At 44.5% G+C, this 20,568-nt stretch overlaps 3 protein-coding genes across 3 annotated transcripts in view; all 3 read right to left on the minus strand.

The window, feature by feature from the left end:
* The window catches only part of ssr2 (signal sequence receptor, beta), a 102,636-nt gene that overhangs the window by 75,964 nt on the left and 6,104 nt on the right, over positions 1 to 20,568 (minus strand). The window lies entirely within an intron of this gene.
* agr2 (anterior gradient 2) lies at positions 2,360 to 5,132 on the minus strand. The gene is made up of 8 exons (XM_070846513.1): positions 5,085 to 5,132; positions 4,496 to 4,623; positions 4,343 to 4,406; positions 4,213 to 4,265; positions 3,787 to 3,863; positions 3,384 to 3,447; positions 2,738 to 2,821; positions 2,360 to 2,635 (listed from the first exon to the last, which is right to left on the minus strand). Exons 2-8 carry the CDS (start codon positions 4,602 to 4,604, stop codon positions 2,586 to 2,588), a joined length of 501 nt encoding a protein of 166 aa, XP_070702614.1. The 5' UTR covers positions 4,605 to 4,623; positions 5,085 to 5,132; the 3' UTR covers positions 2,360 to 2,585.
* Positions 11,068 to 20,426, minus strand: ppp1r10 (protein phosphatase 1, regulatory subunit 10). The gene is made up of 18 exons (XM_070846337.1): positions 20,144 to 20,426; positions 16,794 to 16,902; positions 16,597 to 16,683; positions 16,102 to 16,237; positions 15,960 to 16,011; positions 15,787 to 15,876; positions 15,565 to 15,693; positions 15,370 to 15,475; positions 15,122 to 15,225; positions 14,896 to 15,023; positions 14,412 to 14,571; positions 14,161 to 14,304; positions 13,778 to 14,024; positions 13,616 to 13,691; positions 13,293 to 13,511; positions 12,998 to 13,121; positions 12,542 to 12,913; positions 11,068 to 12,393 (listed from the first exon to the last, which is right to left on the minus strand). The coding sequence occupies exons 2-18, from the start codon at positions 16,898 to 16,900 to the stop codon at positions 12,233 to 12,235; spliced, it is 2,442 nt and encodes an 813-aa protein (XP_070702438.1). The 5' UTR covers positions 16,901 to 16,902; positions 20,144 to 20,426; the 3' UTR covers positions 11,068 to 12,232.

Raw genomic sequence — 20,568 nt, forward strand, 5'->3', positions numbered from 1 at the left:
AAAATAAGAAATATACCACAACTTTTCTGTTAACATAAGAATGTATAAAAGCCAGAACTGAGCTGGGAACCTTCAGATTACCAGATGACTGCTCTACCTCCTGATCCAGAGCCACTGCTGTACCACCTCAGCAAAAGCTTAACCCCGCAAACACAGCTAACACAGCTAACAGAGCTAACCCAGCTAACAGAGCTAACACAGCTAACAAAGCTAACACAGCTAACAGAGTTAACACAGCTAACAAAGCTAACAGCGCTAACCCTGCTAACACAGCTATCAAAGCTAACAGAGCTAACCCTGCTAACACAGCTAGCAGAGCTAACGGAGCGAACACAGCCAACACAGCTAGCAAAGCTAACCCTGCTAACAGAGCTAACAAAAGCTAACAGAGCTAACACAGCTAACAGAGATACCAAAGCTAACAGCAGTAACAGCAGCTCAACATTGGAGCCAGTTACTCCCCAGGTGACCTGGGGGGGCTGGAAAGCTAAACAAAGTCACTGATGCTGGTGAGATTTACTCCCTTTAAAAATGAATGTGTTAATTTTGTGTGCATACTTGTCATTAAAATGTTAATTGTGATAATTATTATTAAATTAACATAATTTAAGAAGCTGAATTTTTCATGTTTTGTGAGCAGCAATCATCTCAAACTCCACTGCTGTTAAACCAAAAACCCCACGCTTCATTTTCCAAATGTCATTTGCCTCAGACTGTATTTCTGCCATATGTGATAAAAACAGATTACAACCACTGCAGCTGCTGCTGCACCTCCATCGTCAGGCCACCACATCACCGCGCGTCCAAATGAGCAAGAACGGAAACGTTGCAAATAATGCAGCAGTTGTAGCTCGAACAAACATCACTATATCTCTGTTTTACTATGGGTTTTACACATAAAACTTGTTGTCACAGCTGTGCCCACAGTTGTCCTATGCATGCATCCGTTTGTGTGTTGTGTGTGTGTGTGAGTGTGTGTGTGTGTGTGTGTGTGTGTGTGGGCGTGCTGTGGACGACTTGTGTTTTTAGTGCATGTGATAAATCATGATTCTAAGCCGATATCTGGTTGAAAGGCCTTGATGGTTTTGAACTTCACCTGGCACTTGGACACACAGGCCTGGGTTTGTCAGTATTCCTGTCAGTGCTCATAAGAAATCTGCCTTTCAAGTTTACAGGAGAGAATCTATGGTCATAGTTGAACAATAGTATTTAAATATACTTTCTCTGTGTTCATTTACATTAATTCCATTATCTTATATCTAAATATCCATATTTCAAGCAAATGATCCGATTAATTATTGCATTTGTATCAATACCTTGCCTCTGTCTCTGTCCCTCATTGTGTGTCTACTTGTCAAACACGGCACACATGGAGCCAGACAGTTGGCACAGTCAGAGAAAAAGAGAAATGTCTTCATAATACAGCTGAACCCAACCCAACAAAGTCCTACATGAGTCTACATGAGTCCTACATGCTATCGGGTCAGATAGCAGAACTCTAGAAGACTTACACATTATTTACCACCCAGTTAGTCAGATTGCAGCTTTCCCTGAAGTTATCACCTGAAGGTTGATGTTATTTATGATTTAGAAAGTGATCAATAAAGTGGTTAATATAGGCTGAGTGCAGCACGAGGATGCCGTCTTAACTGCCATCATTTTGATAACCTTGACAAACCAGCTGTGGAATGCAGTCTGGCAGCCATGTTGTTGTGGTGACTGTTCACAGTCCTCCAACCCAACTTCGGCGTGTGACGTCATCCACTCCACCATAGCCCGGGTACAGACTCTACACCAGAGTGCACTCACTGCTATCTCTGTCTTCAACCATGTCACCATGGCAAAGGCACTGCCCAACTTCACCCAGTACGTGAACTGTTCCACCAGAGAGGAGAGGACCCTGGACTCTGGACTCACCTGATTTACTTTTGTGTTTGAAGTTTATTCTTATTCTTTTGGAGCTGTGTGTTACAAAAAGCAATTTCCCCCTGGGGATTATTAAAGGAATTCTGATTCTGATTCTGATTCTGACTACTTCCTCCTTAAAAGTCTATCATGATGTCTTACCCTTCGGACACTCCACAATGTTCCCTGGTATTGACACCACAATTGTTTTGTTGTTCATTTCCAGCAGCTCTCAAAAATGTTAGCTGATAGGTTAGGCGGACGGACCAGCTAAGCGACTGCACTCTCTGATGCCTCCTTTAAAATAGCATGCTCTATTGTGAGGTTAACTTATGTAAGTATATAGTAATAGTAGATGTGTATTGATTTAGATGTGTGTTGTTCGAGTTTCTTTTTGAGCTTTAGACTTGCCTGCAATCTGTTGGCACACTGAAGGCAGACTATCCACCCTGTATATATGAACAGTTTCATATTTATTCAAAAGACATTATGAATATACAGCAACAATAGCAAAGGTGGGACTCCGTCCACAAGACATTTTAAGTGAAGATGAAGAGAAGAAACATTCCAGTGCTTCGTTTTCGATGTGTAAACTGTAGTGACAGCATGTTATTGGTATCCATGGAGACAGCGAACTCTGGATGAGTGTCACAAGTGGAGTGAGCCTCGCATCTTTGTGCTCACAGCTCAGACTTCAGGAGCTTCTTAGCCTTTTTCAAGTTGGTCATCACTGAGGGAGAGGCAGGAAACATTACCATTTTATCAGTCTGTCTGTCATGGACACACACTGACTGCTGTAGAGGACACATTTGTGGAAAGCGGCAGCACTTACAGAGTTTGATGTCACTTGGTTCGTAGGCATACATGCGGTTGGCGTACTGACCAGTGACGTCGGCCCTCACCGTCATTGTGGGGTCTGTGGAGACATTATTGGTGCTGAGTGACCAAAGTACTATACATGATAGATAGATAGATAGATAGATTAAACTACCCAAAGGTTTTGTTAAAATAACCTCTACTTACACATTAATGCAGGACTTTTACTTGTAATAGAGTATTTGTAGACTGCAGTGTCACTACATTAATTGAAGGATCTGAGTGCTTCTTACTAAACTGGATAGTATAATTAGCCAAAGCATCTTACAATCAACACGATAGCCGTATTGAATTACTGAATGTCATACACCATTAGCATACCACAGAAGAACTTAGAGTTAACATGACACCTTATAATCCCCAGGAGGAAGTGAAATAGTTGTAGTAGTGTTGACATGGTAAATACCCTGGTGCTGGTATGAAAGGAAATGCAGCACACTGAGCATTTGCAGCTAAGATTTTTCACCGAGTGCTAAATCCCAAAGATGTAGACGGCCTGTGTGTTACCATCACCGGAGACACAGTGTTACATTAAAGGTACGTAACCTAATCCATGAGAGGAATGTTGACTGGGTTACAGGGAAAGTTAAAAACGTCCTTACCGACAAAAAGGATTCTAGGAACATACTGTCCATCAGGAGAGAGATGTTTATCTGTGGTTTCATACTGTAGGGGAGAAAAAATCAATGTGTGAGCCAGAACCTGTTAGAGCACTGGTGGTTTCAAAGGCCCTAAAAAGCTTTTCTCTAAATGAGCTAACTACTGTGAGCGACGGCATTCTGCACGAACAAAACAGTTTGCTCGTGTCCGAGCCCTAAGTGGCCAGGGCTCAGCTCACAGTGCTTGTTGTTAGCTGTTAAACTGTTGAATAATTACTTGTTTAGTCATTAGTCCTAATTATAGAAACCACGTCTGCAGAGGCTTTAATGCTGAACAGTAAAATGACTGAGGTATCAGAGCTGTGTGTTGGTACGCAACAAGGGTTTCATAGTTTTGAGAACTTACCACCAGATTAAGGACGATGAAGTCCTCGTCGAGGGTTTTCTGAAGCTCAGTGTTGTCAGATATAACCTTCTTCAGTGCTGCAAGAGAAACAGGTTTTTACTTCTACAACTCCATTCTGTGTGTTTTAGCTCAGGAGCCTGGTGCAGACCAGCACCAGGATGTGTGGAGTGACATCACACATGAGCAAACAAATGACTGCTTGCTCTTCAAGCAGGTTTGAGTCTGAATTCAACACAACACACAACACTTTTCCTTGTTCCAGTAACTTAGTAGGTCTGATACACAGCAAAACTGTTTTCAGTGTAAGTTCAAATCAACAAGGGGCAGTGTTCATTTAACAGTTTAACAGTTTAAAAGAGCGGACACATATGCACACTGTTCTAGTGTTACAATTAACTGTCAGAGTTGAATTGCAGCTGGACTCACCCTGGCTGTGTGGGCAGTCCTCCAGGTGAAAGATGACCATCAGAGGCTTGTTTCTAAGACATAAATCAGTTTCAATGAAACGTCAGAGATAAATCAACATTTTGATGTCAGTGTTAGAGCGATTTCCTACCTTGACCTGGACCAGTAGAGAGCCTGCTCGTAAGTCTGAGCCCAGAGCAGCTGATCACCCCAACCTGGACAGACATGGACACCATTAAAGATCAACAAGATCAACTTCAGTCTCAGTCACTCAGCCTTAGAGGTGCAGAAGATGCTCACAGACCTCTGGAAAGAGTCTCAGGAATCCTTTTGCCAGACTTGGGGATGTATTTCCCGAAGGTGGAGGACATGGCCACCAGGACCAATAGTGCGGACAACACTGCTTTGATCATCTTTATAGGCTTACTTGAACTGGAAGGACAGAAGAAAACTTTTTTTCAAATGTTCAAACTATGTAATCTAACAAGTGTTGACACACGGCCTCCACAATCATTGGATTTGCATTTTCCCTAACAGACAGGAAACAAATGAAGAGAGGGGTGGGTATGGTATACTGGTTCCTGGTTGGAACAGCTGCTGATGTGTGGTAGCCAGACACCCAGACCCCCAGACACCCAGATGCTTTGGGTGTTTACAGCAGTGACCATTAAACAGTAGTGTGATATTTCAAAAACATAGAAGCCTACCTTTTCTTTAGTGTCTCATGTCCTCTCAGTACATGTCTATACTACTGCATTCACTTCAAATGAACTCACTGAGTGGTTTAGCTCCTTTCCAAGCCCTGACATTTGAAATGACCCTTTAAAATGAACGTCCCTGCAGTAAGAAGCAGAATGTGCAGAGTGCAGTGGCCTGTGAGCCCGGTCTCTTACCTGTTCCGGACTGATCAGCTCCTGGATCTGCTGTCCCTCCTCTCTCACCTGTTCCGTATTTAAACACCTAGGAACGTTGGGTCCCGCCCTCCCCTCCCTCCCTCCCCCCGCACCTTCTCTGTCGGCGACTCAAATGTCCTCAACATTTTCATCTCCGAACCAAATTCCCTTGAACATTTGTATAATTATTGTATTGCCAAATCCTTGGTGGTGTGACATCACTGATTGGATGAAGCCTTAAAGTGACACGTCATAATTACCGAGCTCCGCCTGTTCGGATTATTAGAATAATAATAATAATAATTATTATTATTGTTCTGTTTAGTTTATGTTCTTCCTCTTTCATTTTTTCTGAAATCTTGCTTTAGCTTGTTACCTATATGCCGAATGTATTAGAGGACAGTAGTGTGTTATAACCTTTATTACATGTAGTCTACCATCCACGCGAGTTTATCCAGCAGCGCACTTTCTGTGGGCTTTCACATTCTCACGTGTCTGCGTGTCCCAGACTGGTTTACAGCTCCAGTATATTCACAGTTGCATGTAGTGTGGACGCTGTGGTGGATGATCAGTCTTATTCACGGTGTGTGTGATGTCGGTAGATGGGGTGTTTGGCTTGGATCCAAGAACAAGTCAGCACTCAAGAGAGCCACGAGAGTCAGAGGCTGGATGATGATTGGTCTGCATGTGATTGGCTCCAGCCACAAAGGTGCATATTGATTCAGTCATGAAGACGGGCAATTAACAATGTTTGACATCCACGTTTCCTAACCGTGACCACACAATAACAGGAGGTAGGCCTGAATAACTGCATATGATTCATGATTACAATTAGCTGATCCCTGTTTGGAAGCCCATAAGTTGCCAATGTCTGAACGTTGGACACGAAGAAAGTCAAATTTGAAGATGTGTGTATTGTGCCTGAGCTTTATCTTGAAACATCTCATCAGTGTCCTGTGTCCTGCAGCAGCGAGCTCAGTGTGGCTGCCATCAATGGCAGCTTTGTTCAGTCTGAGGCCTCCTGACAACCAATCCTCCTCTCAGTGACTGAATCGGGCCTTTGACTGTTGCAGCCCCCTGCATCCTGGAACAACAGCTTTTCTAACCATCCACACCAGAGCCACGGTCAGCTGCACACACACTCAGACTGTAGGTCAAAGCTGCTGTTTAAAGGTGCTCTCAGTCAGGGCGTCTACCTCTTCTCTTTTTCCTTTCAGTGAGTTATTGTGACAAACTTACAGTAATTTACAATGAAAAGAAAAGGATATTAAAGAGAAAGATGCCAGAGTTTAAGTCATGAAACTCAAGGCCATTGAAAAATAGTATAAATAATATTAAAAGCAGATTATGTATGTTTTGACGTGATGTTTGCAGCTTGGGCATTTGGTTGCATAAAGCCTCCATGAGCCATATTTGTGTTTATTGTTCAAATATCCAAGTTTCCAATGGTCAAATGCATGGTGCAGCACTGGAGAAGGAAACAAAGCATTTCACTGCACAGAGAATCATTTATAATTATTAATTATAATTAATTGGCACAAAAGGCACCGTATTAAGTTAGTTTAAGTCCTATTTATCAAATTGATTTTCGTTTGTACATGTTAACAATGAGTCCTCTGTCCACACTAAAGTTAGACATGGAGTTCCACAAGGTTCAGTGCTTGAACCAATACTATTTACCTTATATATGCTTCCTCTGGGTAATATTATCAGGAAACACTCCATTAATTTCCATTGTTATGCAGATGATACCCAATTATACTTGAATCCAAGCCAGATGAATCCAACCAGTTGACTAAACTCCAAGTCTGCCTTAAGGACATAAAGTCCTGGATGAACAGCAACTTTCTGCTGCTGAACTCAAATAAAGCTGTAAAGTTATTCTGCTCCGCCCTAAACACCTTAAGGACACATTTTCTAACAATATAGCTGCTCTGGATGGCATTACTCTGTCCTCCAGCTCCACTGTGAGGAATCTGGGAGTTATCTTTGATCAGGATTTGTCCTTTAACTCCCACATTAAACAGATTTCTGCTGGACTCTTTATTAGATTGTTTGTTCGCTTACACTTCTTGTTTATTTCAGTGAACTTTGTAAAGCACTGTGAGACACTCTGTTGTGATATTGGGCTATACAAAATAAATTGAATTGAATTGAATTGAATTTCCAGAACTGCCTTTTTCCATCTACATAATATTGCTAAATCAGGTCCAGAAAAATTAGTCCACACATTTGTCACTTCTAGGTTGGACTATTGTAACTCCTTATTATCAGGCTTCCCCAATAAGTCCTTAAAGACTCTCCAGCTGGTCCAGAACGCTGCTGCTCGTGTTCTGATGAGAACTAAGAGAAGAGACCACATTTCTCCTGTACTGGCTTCTCTTCATTGGCTTCCAGTAAAATCTAGAATAGAGTTTAAAATCCTTCTCCTCACCTACAAGGTTCTTAATGGTCAGGCTCCATCATATCTTAAAGAGCTCATAGTACCGTACTACCCCACTAGAGCACTGCGCTCCCAGAATGCAGGCCTACTGGTGGTTCCTAAAGTCCTCTAAAGTAGTGATGGAGCCAGAGCTTTCAGCTATCAGGCTCCTCTCCTGTGGAATCTCCTTCCAGTTTGGGTTCGGGGGGCAGACACCCTCTCTACATTTTGTTTTTTACAATCTTGTGTTAGACCAACAGCAAGTTATTAGATATTTCACTATTCTTTTATTATTAGCAATTTTTAGTTGCAGTTTGGTTAGATTTAGGCACCAAAACTACTGGGTTAGGAGAACTTCACACTAACTATGTTACTGCACCATCATCATCACCATCAATCAATCAATCTTTATTTATACAGCTCCAATTCATAACAGTGTTATCTCGAGACGCTTTCCATAACAAGCAGGTCTAGACCAAACTCAGACCCAACGATTCAGGAAGGATCACTGAGCATGTTGAAGTTTGACTTGAGGAAATCTGGTGACGTATTTCAAAGTCAGTGAATGAGGTCGTGGTAGGTCGATGAGTCTAAAGCAGAACGTTTTCTCTAGGTTTATTTTTACACACACACAGACACACATACTCAAATATAGTGGGTATCGGGGTTGGAATTTGGCTAGTTTTACTTTTTTAGGGATTTATAGTTACTTTCTCAGGGTTGGGGGTTACTTCTCTTTGGGGATTAGGGTTACTTTGCAAGTTTACTGTGGATTAGAAACTGAAATGCACACGCATCAGGTCAAACCCTGAACAAAAGCTTGGAGTTAAATTATGTAGAGATGAGTTAAGTAGCTTTACAATGTATCTTGACAAACAATGAAATATATGCATTATGTCACTCTCTATATCTCTATCTCACTCATGACACTGATACAGAACACAATGAAAAAGTAGTATTTTATGGTGCCGTTTCAACCGAGATTCTAACTGAAAGAGCTGCTTTATTACTCATGATTGACATGTTCAGGTGTTAATAAAGTGAACATTTTCCTCGAACTACTGTTAAGTTTCTGTTTCCTTCTTTCCTGTAATGTTATGTTATGTACAGATCTTCCATGCGATATTGATTTGTCTCACTCCATTCCTGTGCAAACAGAATGCCCCAAAGCACTGAATAAATAACTGTGTACGTTGTGATGCTAACTTGTAACCAGGATGTGTGACCAGTTTAGTGATGAGGTGTCCTTAATCCCCTGCTCTGTCTGCATCACCTTCCACTCCATGCCTCCGTCTCTCCGTCACTGTGTGTTGTCACAGCACCATGGTCAATATTTGAAGTAAAGGGCAGGGTTAAAGGCCACTCCTGTTAACACTTGACATTCACCAGCTGCACTCAGCCCTGCCCTGATAATGCGGATCTGATGCTGACTCTTTCCACACACAGCTCCTGCTCGAATAGGATGCAACTTCCTGGTTTAAAGTAAAGCACAATGAACACCTGAATTTACCTCAGATAAAGCTGAGAAAGGCGAACTCACGACACGCCTTCACTGCTTCACCTCAGATCACTTTTACTGTCCATGCAAATGAGTAACTGGCACTAAACTTAGAAACACTGCCAGTATTTCTCATTTGCATCGTTCATGTCTGACTCATGATATAGCAAAAGAATCTATTCTTATGTGCAAGACAGAAGGAAAAAGAGAAAAGAATACAGGCAAAACAATCAGTGTTGAGACCAGTGGTCACATAGCTACTGAGGTCTGTTAGGCAGAAGAGGACACTACATCACACCCTAATCTAACACTCAGCCTCTCCAAGCCCACACTAACGACATTCTTTGAGGCTTAGCTGATTTCAGGTGCACTGAACAACTTCAACTGTTCAATGGAGGCAAAAGTACGAAACATGTTTTTTGACATTTTCCTTTTTGAAACTGGATAGTTAGTTAGAGGGGGCAGAGGTGACAGACAGCAACGGTTCCTGTCCTGAACTGAAGGATTGTGAAAGTAATCATGTGGTGAGAATCAAAAACAGAACAGGATGTCCAAGTGCAGTGGTACAGCTCATTGTAACCCTCCATCACATTCGCCCCAGGTGCTTAAACACACTCACAAACAGGCAAATAATCCATGCAAATTAGCAGCATTTTATTCATGGCTTGTCATGTTTCAGAAAGAGGAACTAGGACCATTTTAAAGTATTAAAACTACACTTATGAACTATCAAATAAATATTTCCTCTCTCACTAGCTATGACATGTTGTAGTTGTTCTTGTGACGAACACTGTTTATGAACGGCAAACGGTAGAGACAACACTCAGTGATATACTGAGACACTGTGGTGAGTACATTCACCACAGATGTACTCACATCCACTGCAGAAGCAAAGCATGATGGGGAAAAAGCCACACACTTCATTTATGACACTTTTATGACAGCTGAAGTCAACTGTGATCAGTTTATTTATAGTCATTACTGTATTCTGATGTTCCTTTCCTCCACAGTCCCAGCATTTTAAGGCTCACACAGATCTCCATGTGCTGGCCAACGGTACCCTGACTGCTCTTAGGTACCAGGATCAAATCCTCAGAGCCACTGTCAGACCTTATGCTGGCGCAGTGGGCTCTGGGTTCCTCCTGGTGCAGGACGATGCTCGACCCCATGTGTCCGGAGTGTGGAGGCAGTTCCTGGATGATGAAGGCATTGATGCCACTGACTGACCCTCACGTTCCCCAGACATCGGTCTGATCCTCTGATCCAGGTCTAGGAGGAGATCCCCCAGGACATCATCCACCGTCTCAGACCCCATGTGTGATTAAGTTCATTTTTTGACCAGTGCATATTTAAACAAATTCTTTATTATTGTGTTTTATAGTTTCTACATATACATTTAGACTTTATACATACTGTTGTCAGAATGAATCCAGTCAGCTTTCTTGTGTAGACTGGACTGATGACTGCCACGTCCTGCAGCTCGTTTGCAGCTGGCAGTGTTTCCTACACATACATTTACTTTAGTTTTCCTCATATGCATCTTTAGAAAGTGAGGGAATCAGCAGTTCAAGACGACGGTGCAACGACATGAACAAGACTTTCTCTGGAGTACTGAGGAGAAGAGGTTACAGTTAAAGCAGAGGATGAGCAGGTTAGCTAACAATTAGCTCCGCCACACCATCCACTGTAGATCCTGCAGCGGTCACAGGCGCTGTGACTCACCATGGCACATCACATCAGCTGTGTGAGCACACTGCACAGGTTGCATGTTCAACATAGCCGAACCGTAACAGGACGACAGAGGCAGCAGGATCTGAACTGATTTCAAAGATTACATCTTCTGGCATTTTGTTCTTGGAGTAGATTTTAGTCGAGACCTTCCCAAACGTATGACTTATGACCTTCCCGAATTTATGACAATTATTATTATTATTATCATCATTAATACTTTAAGGCCTTTTATCAGTTAATATGAACTTAAGACATTTTTGTGTTTCCATTTCAGGACTTGTTTTGTTTTTCTCAGCAGTCTGACGTCCAAATAAAACATAGCAACATTTATATTTAGACATTTATTCAATACACTGTGTACAAAAGAATTCAACTGAAAATATGACCGTGTATGAATCTAAATTCATACAAACATTCCACAAAAAAATGAACCCGTCTTAAAAGGGGCCAAAGTTCTCAAGATCATATCAAAATAAAAAAAAAAAAAAACATGGAGGGAGCAACGAAAACCATTACATTCCATCAGTCCCACAAGAGACACAAAGGTCATTGTTTTCACAGAAAACAGACATTATAGCTGACCCACAGAGCCGTTCGTCAACGGTGTGAACCTATTCAGAGTTCAGATGGGAGGACAGAGGACGCAGGCAGCAGCTCTGGGATCAGGGAGCACCGCTCCTATGACAGGACCATGGCACATTGGATGCTCATGATTGTCACACCTCACACACATCGAGCTGAGCCAGAGCACAGAGGGAAAGCTTACATGTGAGCACACACACTGCTGTTGCTTCCTCAGTTCTCTTCACATTCAATACCAGCTGCTGTAAGAAAAGAAAAAGAGCCTTCCTCATCACATCATCACAGTTTACTTCTACATCTTCCTCAGGAATGGGCCTAATATACTTTAAACACTGTGCAGTTCATTTCAGGTCCAGTTTACTGATTCACAGCTGTGGGCTGAGATCTTTATCAAGTGCTTTCTTAACTTCTCTCTCACATTGGAGATCACGTAGGAAGGGAAAAGATTTCTACCTCTCTGTACAAACCTGACTGGTGACAAACTACATTTGGTACACAGTACAGCAGCCACAATAAGGAGGGAATTCAGCAGTGGTCAAGTAGGACACTTCCATTGCGTTGACCATGTTAATGCTGTGGAAAGCGACAGAGCAGAAAGGCAGCAACTCAGACGTAGTGGTCACGAGTGGTGGCTTGTTTCAGTCTCACTGTTAAAATGATCCCAATAAAAACACACAGTCCCATCAATGATCATCTCACAGCCTTTGAGTCCCTCAGTTACTCTCCCCTCCTCTGCCATAGTGTCCGTCTCGGGGGAGGCAGAGCTCTAAAGTCTTCTGACTTCCGACACTTCAGAGTGGAGGGCAGAACGTCCTCCTCTATCTACGCTTGTCTTATAGAAAACGGCCGACAGCCTGCAGTGGTTTGATCAAAGAGAATGGCTTTTCCAGAGGCCACCAGTTCTCACAGCATCTCCTAGTGTCCGTGCTGTGGGTGCTGGCTGTGTTGGTTGTTAGCGGGGTGGTTGGGGGGGAGTGGTGGTCCGTTGACCCCCGGGTGGTAGAAAGCACAGTTGCTCTCATACCTGCAGCTTCCCTTCATCATGAAATGACGACACACGGGCCTCTTGGACATGTCTGAGGAGGAAGCACAACAGTGTTACAAATCACACCACACATAGACACACCCCTTCTTTGGGGGGACCCAGAGACCCCCCCTCACAGTTAAGGCCTTCTGGCTAAACGTACAGTAGTTCACACAACTAATAATAACAACTAATAATACCATTCATGTTGTTGTGTCCTCCTCTGGGCCCTCCTCGTCCTCTGCCCCTGAAGCCGGGCTCTCCTCCTCCTCGGCCCCGGCCCCCACGGTGGAAGTGACCCCCTCTGTGGGGCCCTCCTCTCATGGAGTCGTCTCCCCAGTAGTTGCCGTTGTCTCCTCTGTTCTGGCCCGGTGGAGGCCCCATCATGCGCGGACCTCCGCCGGCGTTGAAAGGGGGTCCGTGGTTGTGAGGGGGCGGGGGGTGGTTGAAGCGTGGCCCACCGGGTGGGTTGTTGGGCGGGTAGCCATTCATGGGCATCTGCATGTGCATGTTCATGTTTATGTTGTTCATGTTGTTCATGCCTGGACCGTGACCCAGCAGACCCTGGTTGACTACACAGACAGAGAGATGGTTGAAACATGGTGCTGAGGCAGCAAAAGGACGGATGTAGTTCCACAATGGATGAAGAGACTTACCTGGTGGGGGTCCACCCTGGTTCTGGTTCTGGCTCTGCTGCAGGGAGCCCAGTAGCTGTTTGATCTTGTCTGAGAAGTCCGGCTGCTTGATCAAGTCCTCAGTGGACTGGCTACCTGAAGCGCCCTGACAACATACAGCCGTCATTAGAAACACTACAAACAGACTTCCTTTATTTAGGACATCTTTTACAATGATGATTGAACTTCTTTAAAAACTTAATGTGAATTAAGTGTTCTGCAATAAGCTATTAGAGGAAAACTAAACGCTGCTCCTACTGCACTGTTGTATGCTTACCATGATAGATGAGAGCAGCTCCTGTACGTTGACAGTGGGGGCCACAGGGTTGTTGACAGTGTTTGTGGCTTGCGGGCTGCGGGAGCTGTTGCTCAGGTTGACCATGAGGTTGGCCAGGACGGGCGGCAGCTTGGAGGTCTCATTCTGGGCCATGGCAGAGCCCTGCTGTGACGTGGTGTCCATCGGCTCGACGTAGCCGTCATCCAGCATGGAGGAGTCCTGCGAGGAAGAGACGGACAGCTTAGAAGGTGAAGTATTCCACTCATCTGCACGGCATGCGTTTAACAAGAGAAGGAGCTGTGGCTGACAGAATGTGCACTGACCTCATCCAGAGGGATGAGACGGGGGGGCATGGGTTCATAAGGCTCTGGGTCTGGTTCATGTGGACTGTCCGGTACGCTGGAGAAGAGAGAGGATCAGTTAGACACATTGCAGAGCTTGACCTTCACGTCGTCCAGTGAGTCTACCACAGACTGGTGTCCTACCTTTCTTTGCTGAGGAAGATCTCCTGCAGGATGCCCATCTCGCGGTCTCTCTGAGTGAATTTCTCTGTGCTGTTGGCCCCGGGGATGACCAGGCTTCCAGCGAGGGTCAGGGGCCTCGGGGGTGTCCAGGGGACCCTCTCTTCCATGGTGTCATGGGAGAGCCGACGGGCCATCTCAAATGTCTGCCTGTCCATCATCAGCTCTCGTTTGGCCGCCTCACCAAAGTCCTTAATCTTGTTGACGTTGACTGTGAAGAGTGTAACATCATTAATAATTCTGATCGTTTCCGATCGTTGACTGATGATCTTCGATCATTGGTTGGTGTCTCAGAGCAGTACACACACACTTCCACACCTGGGCTGATTCACAGCCACAGTGCTTACCTCTCTCTGTCTCATCCAGATCAAAGTAGAAGTAGTGTTTAAGGTGGTCCTCCTCAGCCCAGTGAACTGTCTTCTTCTTCTTCCCCTTCTTGGTCAAGCTTTCTTCTTCTCCACGTGGCTCTGCCAGAGCATTGGGCTTCTCACCTACAACCAGCAGGAGGCAAAGACAAAGAAATATGGCAGGAGATTGAGAACGATCACTTCATTACAGCTCATTACAGCCCATGTACATGACTTAGTCAGGAGCTTACCGTTGTCAGAGGCCTCGGGGTCCTCAGAGGGTACAGGGGTCCCAGGCTGCTCCGCCTCCTGGTTTTCATCAGTCGGAGCAACGGAAGCAGCAGTTTCTGGAGATGACGGTTTAGCACAGGATGAAGAATATGTAGGGCTTTTGCTGTCAAATGGACTCGCCTGGGGGCAAAAAAGGAGACGACTAGTTTAACACACAAGCTTTGGAGCATTAATTATGTGTATGGAGACAAAAATAACAAGACAGATGAACTGTTAGCAAAATCTTATATGAGGGGACAGGCTGCTGTGATTCTGCACTTTCCTAGATATTAGAGGGCGGAAATGATGACAGAGACAGAAAGAAATGATGTCATGCTTGGTCAACAGGCCAACAGAGTCAGATTTCTCTGGGGATTTGGGAAAATCCTTAAATAATAAATGTCCAGAGGATGTTCTGAATACTAAAGTCCAGCGTTACAGGGTCAGGCTGAGATCAGTCAGTACCTTGTTAGAGGTAGGAGAGACAGCCTTGGTATTAGTTGTAGAATTAGCGCTGGACTTCTTTTTCTTGATCTTGATCCCGGGCACTGGAGCAGAGTTGAGAGCATCTAGGAAGCCTGTGCACTCCATCGCTGCAGTGAGGACACAAGAGAGCAGTGAGCACCACAGCTGCAGCCATGGCGGTAAAATAGACTGGCCTTCCTGTGTGTGTGTGTGTGTTTGAACGTACGTTGTGCTGGAATGATCTTGACTTTGATCTCTTTAGCAGAGTTGGAGGGGGTATTTAGAGGTTTGTACTTTTTCTCCAGAGGTGGAGCGTCTGATGGACCAGAACTGCAGAGGGAAGAAGAGCATAGGACACATGTAGGTACTTTGTTCAGCCACTTGAGGGCAGCAGTGAGCTGGGGGCTACATCCACCACCAGACGGTGCTGTGCTAACAGATAGTGAGGCCGTGGGCCTTGGGGCGGTGCAGTACCTTGGCCTTTTGAGCACCGGAGGCTTGATGTTGTACTTGTCACCCAGCTGTGGGGCAGTGGGCGTCTTCTTAGCAGGGGCTGGGTTGGGAGTGTCCATCTCCAGTCCTACAACATCAAATATTTTCATTATTTCATACGAAACTTTGAAAAATGTTCAGGATTCACAACATCAGTGGTCATCAGGTGAAGCTTACCTATAGAACGGATCTTTGCGTGGCTGGGTGCATGGGCTTTAGGCTTCTCCTTCTTCTTCTCCTCTTCTCCATTCTTTTCCTTCACGTCGCGCACCAGCACTTTGCTCTCCTCTTTCTTCTTTTTCTTATCTAGAGGAGAAACACAGAGTATGTTACAAACCTTTGTGAGGAGGAGACGTTGTGAAACAGAGACGGGCAGAAAAGTGAAATGACTGTCTGTACCAGCAGGAGAGTTGCCACTGCTCGACACGCTCTGGGAGCGGATTGTAGCCATCCAGCCGTCTACAAGCACCGACGCCAGCTTCCTCAGATCTAAAAATAGACAGAGACTTAGTGGGACACGTGTTGCTGTCTGTGTTCAAGAGGTCTGATTTTTGATGCACAAGCAAACTGACCTTCAGTCTCGGCACTTTTGCTCAGCTGCTTCACCAGCTTGGCTGTGTTGTTCTGGGAGAGGAGAAAAGCAGCAGATTAGGTGCTACAGTTTCCTGGGAGGCACACCGGAGGCATGATCTGGTGGAGGCACGGAGCCGTTACCTGTTTGAGGTGGTCCACTTTGAGAGGCAGCTTCTGGAGTGTGAGCAGGATGAGCTGCAGCAGGGGGCTGTTGTTGGTGGTTTTGCAGTAGGTGAGCCAGGAGTTGAGCAGCCGGTAGCCTCCAACTCTGATAAACCTGGACGGAGGGATTGAGGTGATCGCTCATTTAACTCACAAATCAACAAAGACTTTAGAACAATAAATGGAACTTGTTATTGACTCAAGAAATATTTCTTTATACACGAGTTACTTGTCAAGTTAATTACAGCACTCTTAACACTCTATTCATTCTTCTAGGTGTGCACGAGGCAACATTCCTGTTGTAAAAAAGGCGTTTATTCAGTAACATTTAACTTTTACACAGCTGAATTTTACAGGAGTGGACTGCAGAGCTAAGAGTTAAGTTTGAGTTGTTAGAATCCACATTTCTTTCCAAATGAATGGAGGGTTTTCATACTTGGAATGTGCAAATTACAAAGTAGAAGTTGGGCCTACCTGTTGAGAACATCGTGGGACTTGGTCTGCAGCAGGATGTTAAGGTACATGCATCTACTGACCATCTTGGTAGAAGCTTTCATCAGGCTGCATGGATAAAGAACAATGGTGTTAACATATGTCACTGTGGAAGGGTCATGATTCAACAGGTAGGTTTAGGGCACAGAAACTGGTCATGTCTAATGTCTGCTCCTTACCTGAACACCTTTGGGACTCCCTCCAGACTGCGGAGCTCTCCATCTTTCCCCAGAAGAGCCTCCACACCCTTCAAAATCTCTCTGGGGTCCACAGGTCCCCCTGCCATGTCTGAAATACACACCTCAAATGATTAATACACATGCAAACAGGACAAACGTACACTGATTATGTGATATGTAGAGGCATTGCTAAATGGTATTTCAGTGCTGTTAAAGGAGGACTTTTAGCCTGCCAGAAAGAAAACGGGGCTCCATCCTACAGACTTCCAGGCAAACTCTCTCTAAGATTTAGGATTCAACAACTCCTTCCTACTTTGTTAGAACAGCTCCAAAGCCGCTTCACATTAAACAAAACAAAAACTGTGAACTGTATCAGGCCAACGCTGTCCTACCACAACACACATCCACATTCCATTCTGAATGACCTCACTAGAGTGTTGACAACACCAGCCTGTTTGTATCAAGGACGTTCCATCGAGCTCCGGTGAACTGACGCACAACAACAAACTCAGAGACCAAAAGCATGAGCCCCACATAGAGATCTCACCAGATTCACTGAGGGTCTGAGCAGTGACCTCCCCAAGTTAGGAGCCAATGTACAAAGCAGAGACCGAGGAGCTGAGACCACAGTGACAGACTACCCAGTAAACATCAGGCTCGGGAAGAAACAAACAAGTTTGTGGCTGACATGGTTACATAGAAATCAGCAGCAGCACTTTCTTGTTGTCGCTCTGACAGTCAAACATCCACCGTGCACGCCGGCTTCAGTGTGCTGCCAAACACCCGCGACGCTCGGTGTGGTTCACGGAGCCAACCTGGCAGAGGCTCGGCCGGGACACGGGCACGACGCCGTCACTCACTCCTCAGTGCCAGAGAAGCTCCTCACTGGGACTGTGAGAGTGTCGTTTCTCTGTGAGGCAGCACTGTTCATTCCCTCTGGGGCTGCTGTGTCAGAGCAGCAGCAGCACAGACAACACAACTGTAGCTTTATAGAACTGACGTACCAAACGTTACATGTTCACTGTTAACAACTTTATTTACCCAACTTTTGGCTCAACTCTTTCTCTAGTCGTATCAAACTTAACCATTAATATGTTACCATGATTTATTTTACCAAATAGATGTATTATAGTTGTATAAAATCAAAGACAAGACAAATTGAAAGGTCAGTGTTTGGGTAAAATTGAAGCAGCCAATTAGGAATTATTTTGCAAAAAAAAAAAAAGTTACATAAAGAAATGTTAATAGTCAGTCACAATGATTCAGGTGTGTGAAAAAAAACACAAAACAAGGAGAATAGAAACATGAACAGTGCTTTGTACGAATGTATCTTCTCTAATTGATGTGGTATCTGGAGAAAAGATGTACGATGGAAGTTCAGATAATGTAATAATAATAATAATAACAAGCTAATATGTGCTGGAAGATTATTGTAACTATGAAATGCTTGAAAACTGTAGAATTAGTTTGTTAGATGCTCTCTTCACGCGTGCTGCTCAGACTGAAGGCTGTACTGTAGGCTCTGTACTGGACTACAGTGGCGTTGTGACATCACTAGTGACTGTTGCAGCCACAAGTCAGGCCACTTACTGCCACCTGCTGGTCACTTGGTGTGAGCACACGTCTGTGCTCGGACACAATAGACCACAAAGAAACACAACTGTTAGTGCAACATCACATGACAATACTCTGAGCTGTAAGACATCAGGCTGCAAAACAAACCGTGGTGGATGTCTCAGGATTTCAAAAACAACTTAGAATGTAATCAGAACAGTCCAAGTGGTCCAAACAGACAAAGCAAACACTGAGTCAGCCGGCCTGAGAAGCTTCACTTTCATGGCTTTTAAAGAATTATCACAACAAAAGGCCTCATAGATAACTGGCAGATCGTTCATGGTACAGCTGCGTACACTGAGCCTTTCAAGCATGCACTTGTTTATGCACTTTATAATGACTTGGATTTGACCCAATTTGTCAATTCATGTACAGAGCCTGCAAATCTGGTGCAAATCAATTCATTTGAAATGTCATGATGTGAGGAATCAGTAAGGTCTTACCCGTGTAACTGTTGTAGTAGAAGTTTTATATAGTCTCAGACCTCCACAACACTGCAAATAACCCAACTCCTGGAAGCGTCACAAGTGTTACACATATACATAGAATCAGTGTTAAACATGGCCCTGGTCCTGGGTCAGTGGGGACACAACATATGGTACACAGGTATACTGTGGTGTCATTACAGGGTTCAATGGTACAGTATGGCAAAGCAAGCTAGGGCTGTTCTCAGTGAGCAGCAGCTCCGGCATGATTACAGTCAGTGTATAATGTCTGCGCGGCTCCAGCCTTCACCACAAGTGAGGCGATGACACGTATTCATCAGAGAGAGAGCGAGGGAATCAAATAAGAGCGTGAACGCCCACAGTTACATAAGGGCAGCTCCCCGAGCCTGTCAGCGGGGGGAGGGGGGGGCAGGAGGCTGGCTGCTGCTCACAGCCCTCCTTCTGTTAACCACTTCGACGACGGCAACCCAATCCCTACACAAGCAACAATGGCTCTCGTGGCAAAGACCGCGCTGTTCGCTAGCAAACAAGACAAGAGAGCTCCGCGTCTCTAGCGAGCCCTGCGCGCGGCCACCACACGGAGCCGCGGGCACAGTGTGGTTGTTCTGCGGCTCGCTTTGGTAGAAACTCCCGCATGGCGCTCCGAGGAGAACACGGCGAGCCCCCAGAGCCGTCCCGAGGACCAACAGCAAACCTCAACCAATCCACCATATTTGTTATCAATCCCGACTGTTTGTGCTTCGAAAAACCACTTCGCTTGAGTCATCCCGCAATCTTTATCCAGATTGCCGAGTACATGATGCGGGCTTTCGGGAAGTCCCTGTGCTATAATTATCGACATTTCTACACACACAGTGCTTCATAAAGTTTGTCCACAAGCCTCACACTAACGCAATCTTTATGTATAGATTGCGGTGGGTGTTTGTTCCGTGGAGCAGCCCCTACAAAACGAGTCTGGCAGGCAAAAAGTCCGACTTCATGAGCTGGATTTTGCTCTCTATGCCTACGGCAATCTTTATGAATAGATTGCTTATGGTTATTTTAATGGCTATATTTGGTTTTGTTTGTACAATTCGTCCAGTCCGTCTCACACACAAAGAAACGGAGCCTTGTGCCTCCGTCCACTTTCCTGTGTGAGCTCATACTATAACGTTGCCTATATTCAAATTGTTTGCCAAGAACCAAACTAAGCTACGGTGCCAGCTAGCCAGCTCCCGCTAGCTAGCCTGTTATCTACGACTACTTTCATTTGATTGATCTCGATTCAATTTATATTCAAAATCAACTTACTATTGATACTATAGATCCTCAGCGTCTCGGGTATATTAGAGTGTGCTTTTCATGCACTTATATCTCTTTTTTCATCAATTTTACATCGTCAACCTTCATGGTTTTAATATCAACTGAGATACTTCTTATGGGTGGGGCTTGTTAGCTGAGAGCTAGCCTTTCCTTCAGGAACAAACTGGAGGCAAAAATAGTAATCAAATGTCCATTACTTGAAGAAAAAAACATGAATTTGAGTAGAGTTGTTCAAAGTCCTCGACGATTCAGTCTTCGGCAAAGTAAATTCATACCTGCAAAACACACAAAAACACATTTAATTTAGACTGACAGACTTTGTCGTCCTTCGCCTATATAAAAGACCTATGTTGATTTTTGAATACATTCAGAAAGAATTTCGCAATTAAAACGAACAAAATGTTGAAAATAAG

Source organism: Pempheris klunzingeri, chromosome 16 (assembly GCF_042242105.1).
Source record: "Pempheris klunzingeri isolate RE-2024b chromosome 16, fPemKlu1.hap1, whole genome shotgun sequence".
In the NCBI taxonomy this organism is placed as follows: Eukaryota; Metazoa; Chordata; class Actinopteri; order Acropomatiformes; family Pempheridae; genus Pempheris; species Pempheris klunzingeri.

Bases quoted from the DNA above. Each gene is read 5' to 3' on its own strand.
- agr2 (XM_070846513.1), bottom strand. From the start codon at position 4,604: ATGATCAAAGCAGTGTTGTCCGCACTATTGGTCCTGGTGGCCATGTCC. The intron at 4,266-4,342 runs GTAGGAAATCGC...TTTATGTCTTAG, and splicing joins CTCTACTGGTCCAGGTCAAG to AAACAAGCCTCTGATGGTCA. The intron at 3,448-3,786 runs GTAAGTTCTCAA...TCTCCCCTACAG, and splicing joins TCATCGTCCTTAATCTGGTG to TATGAAACCACAGATAAACA.
- ppp1r10 (XM_070846337.1), bottom strand. From the start codon at position 16,900: ATGGCAGGGGGACCTGTGGACCCCAGAGAGATTTTGAAGGGTGTGGAG. The intron at 16,238-16,596 runs GTAGGCCCAACT...CCCTCCGTCCAG, and splicing joins TCCCACGATGTTCTCAACAG to GTTTATCAGAGTTGGAGGCT. The intron at 13,512-13,615 runs GTCAGTGCACAT...TCTTCCTCGCAG, and splicing joins GTCTCATCCCTCTGGATGAG to GACTCCTCCATGCTGGATGA.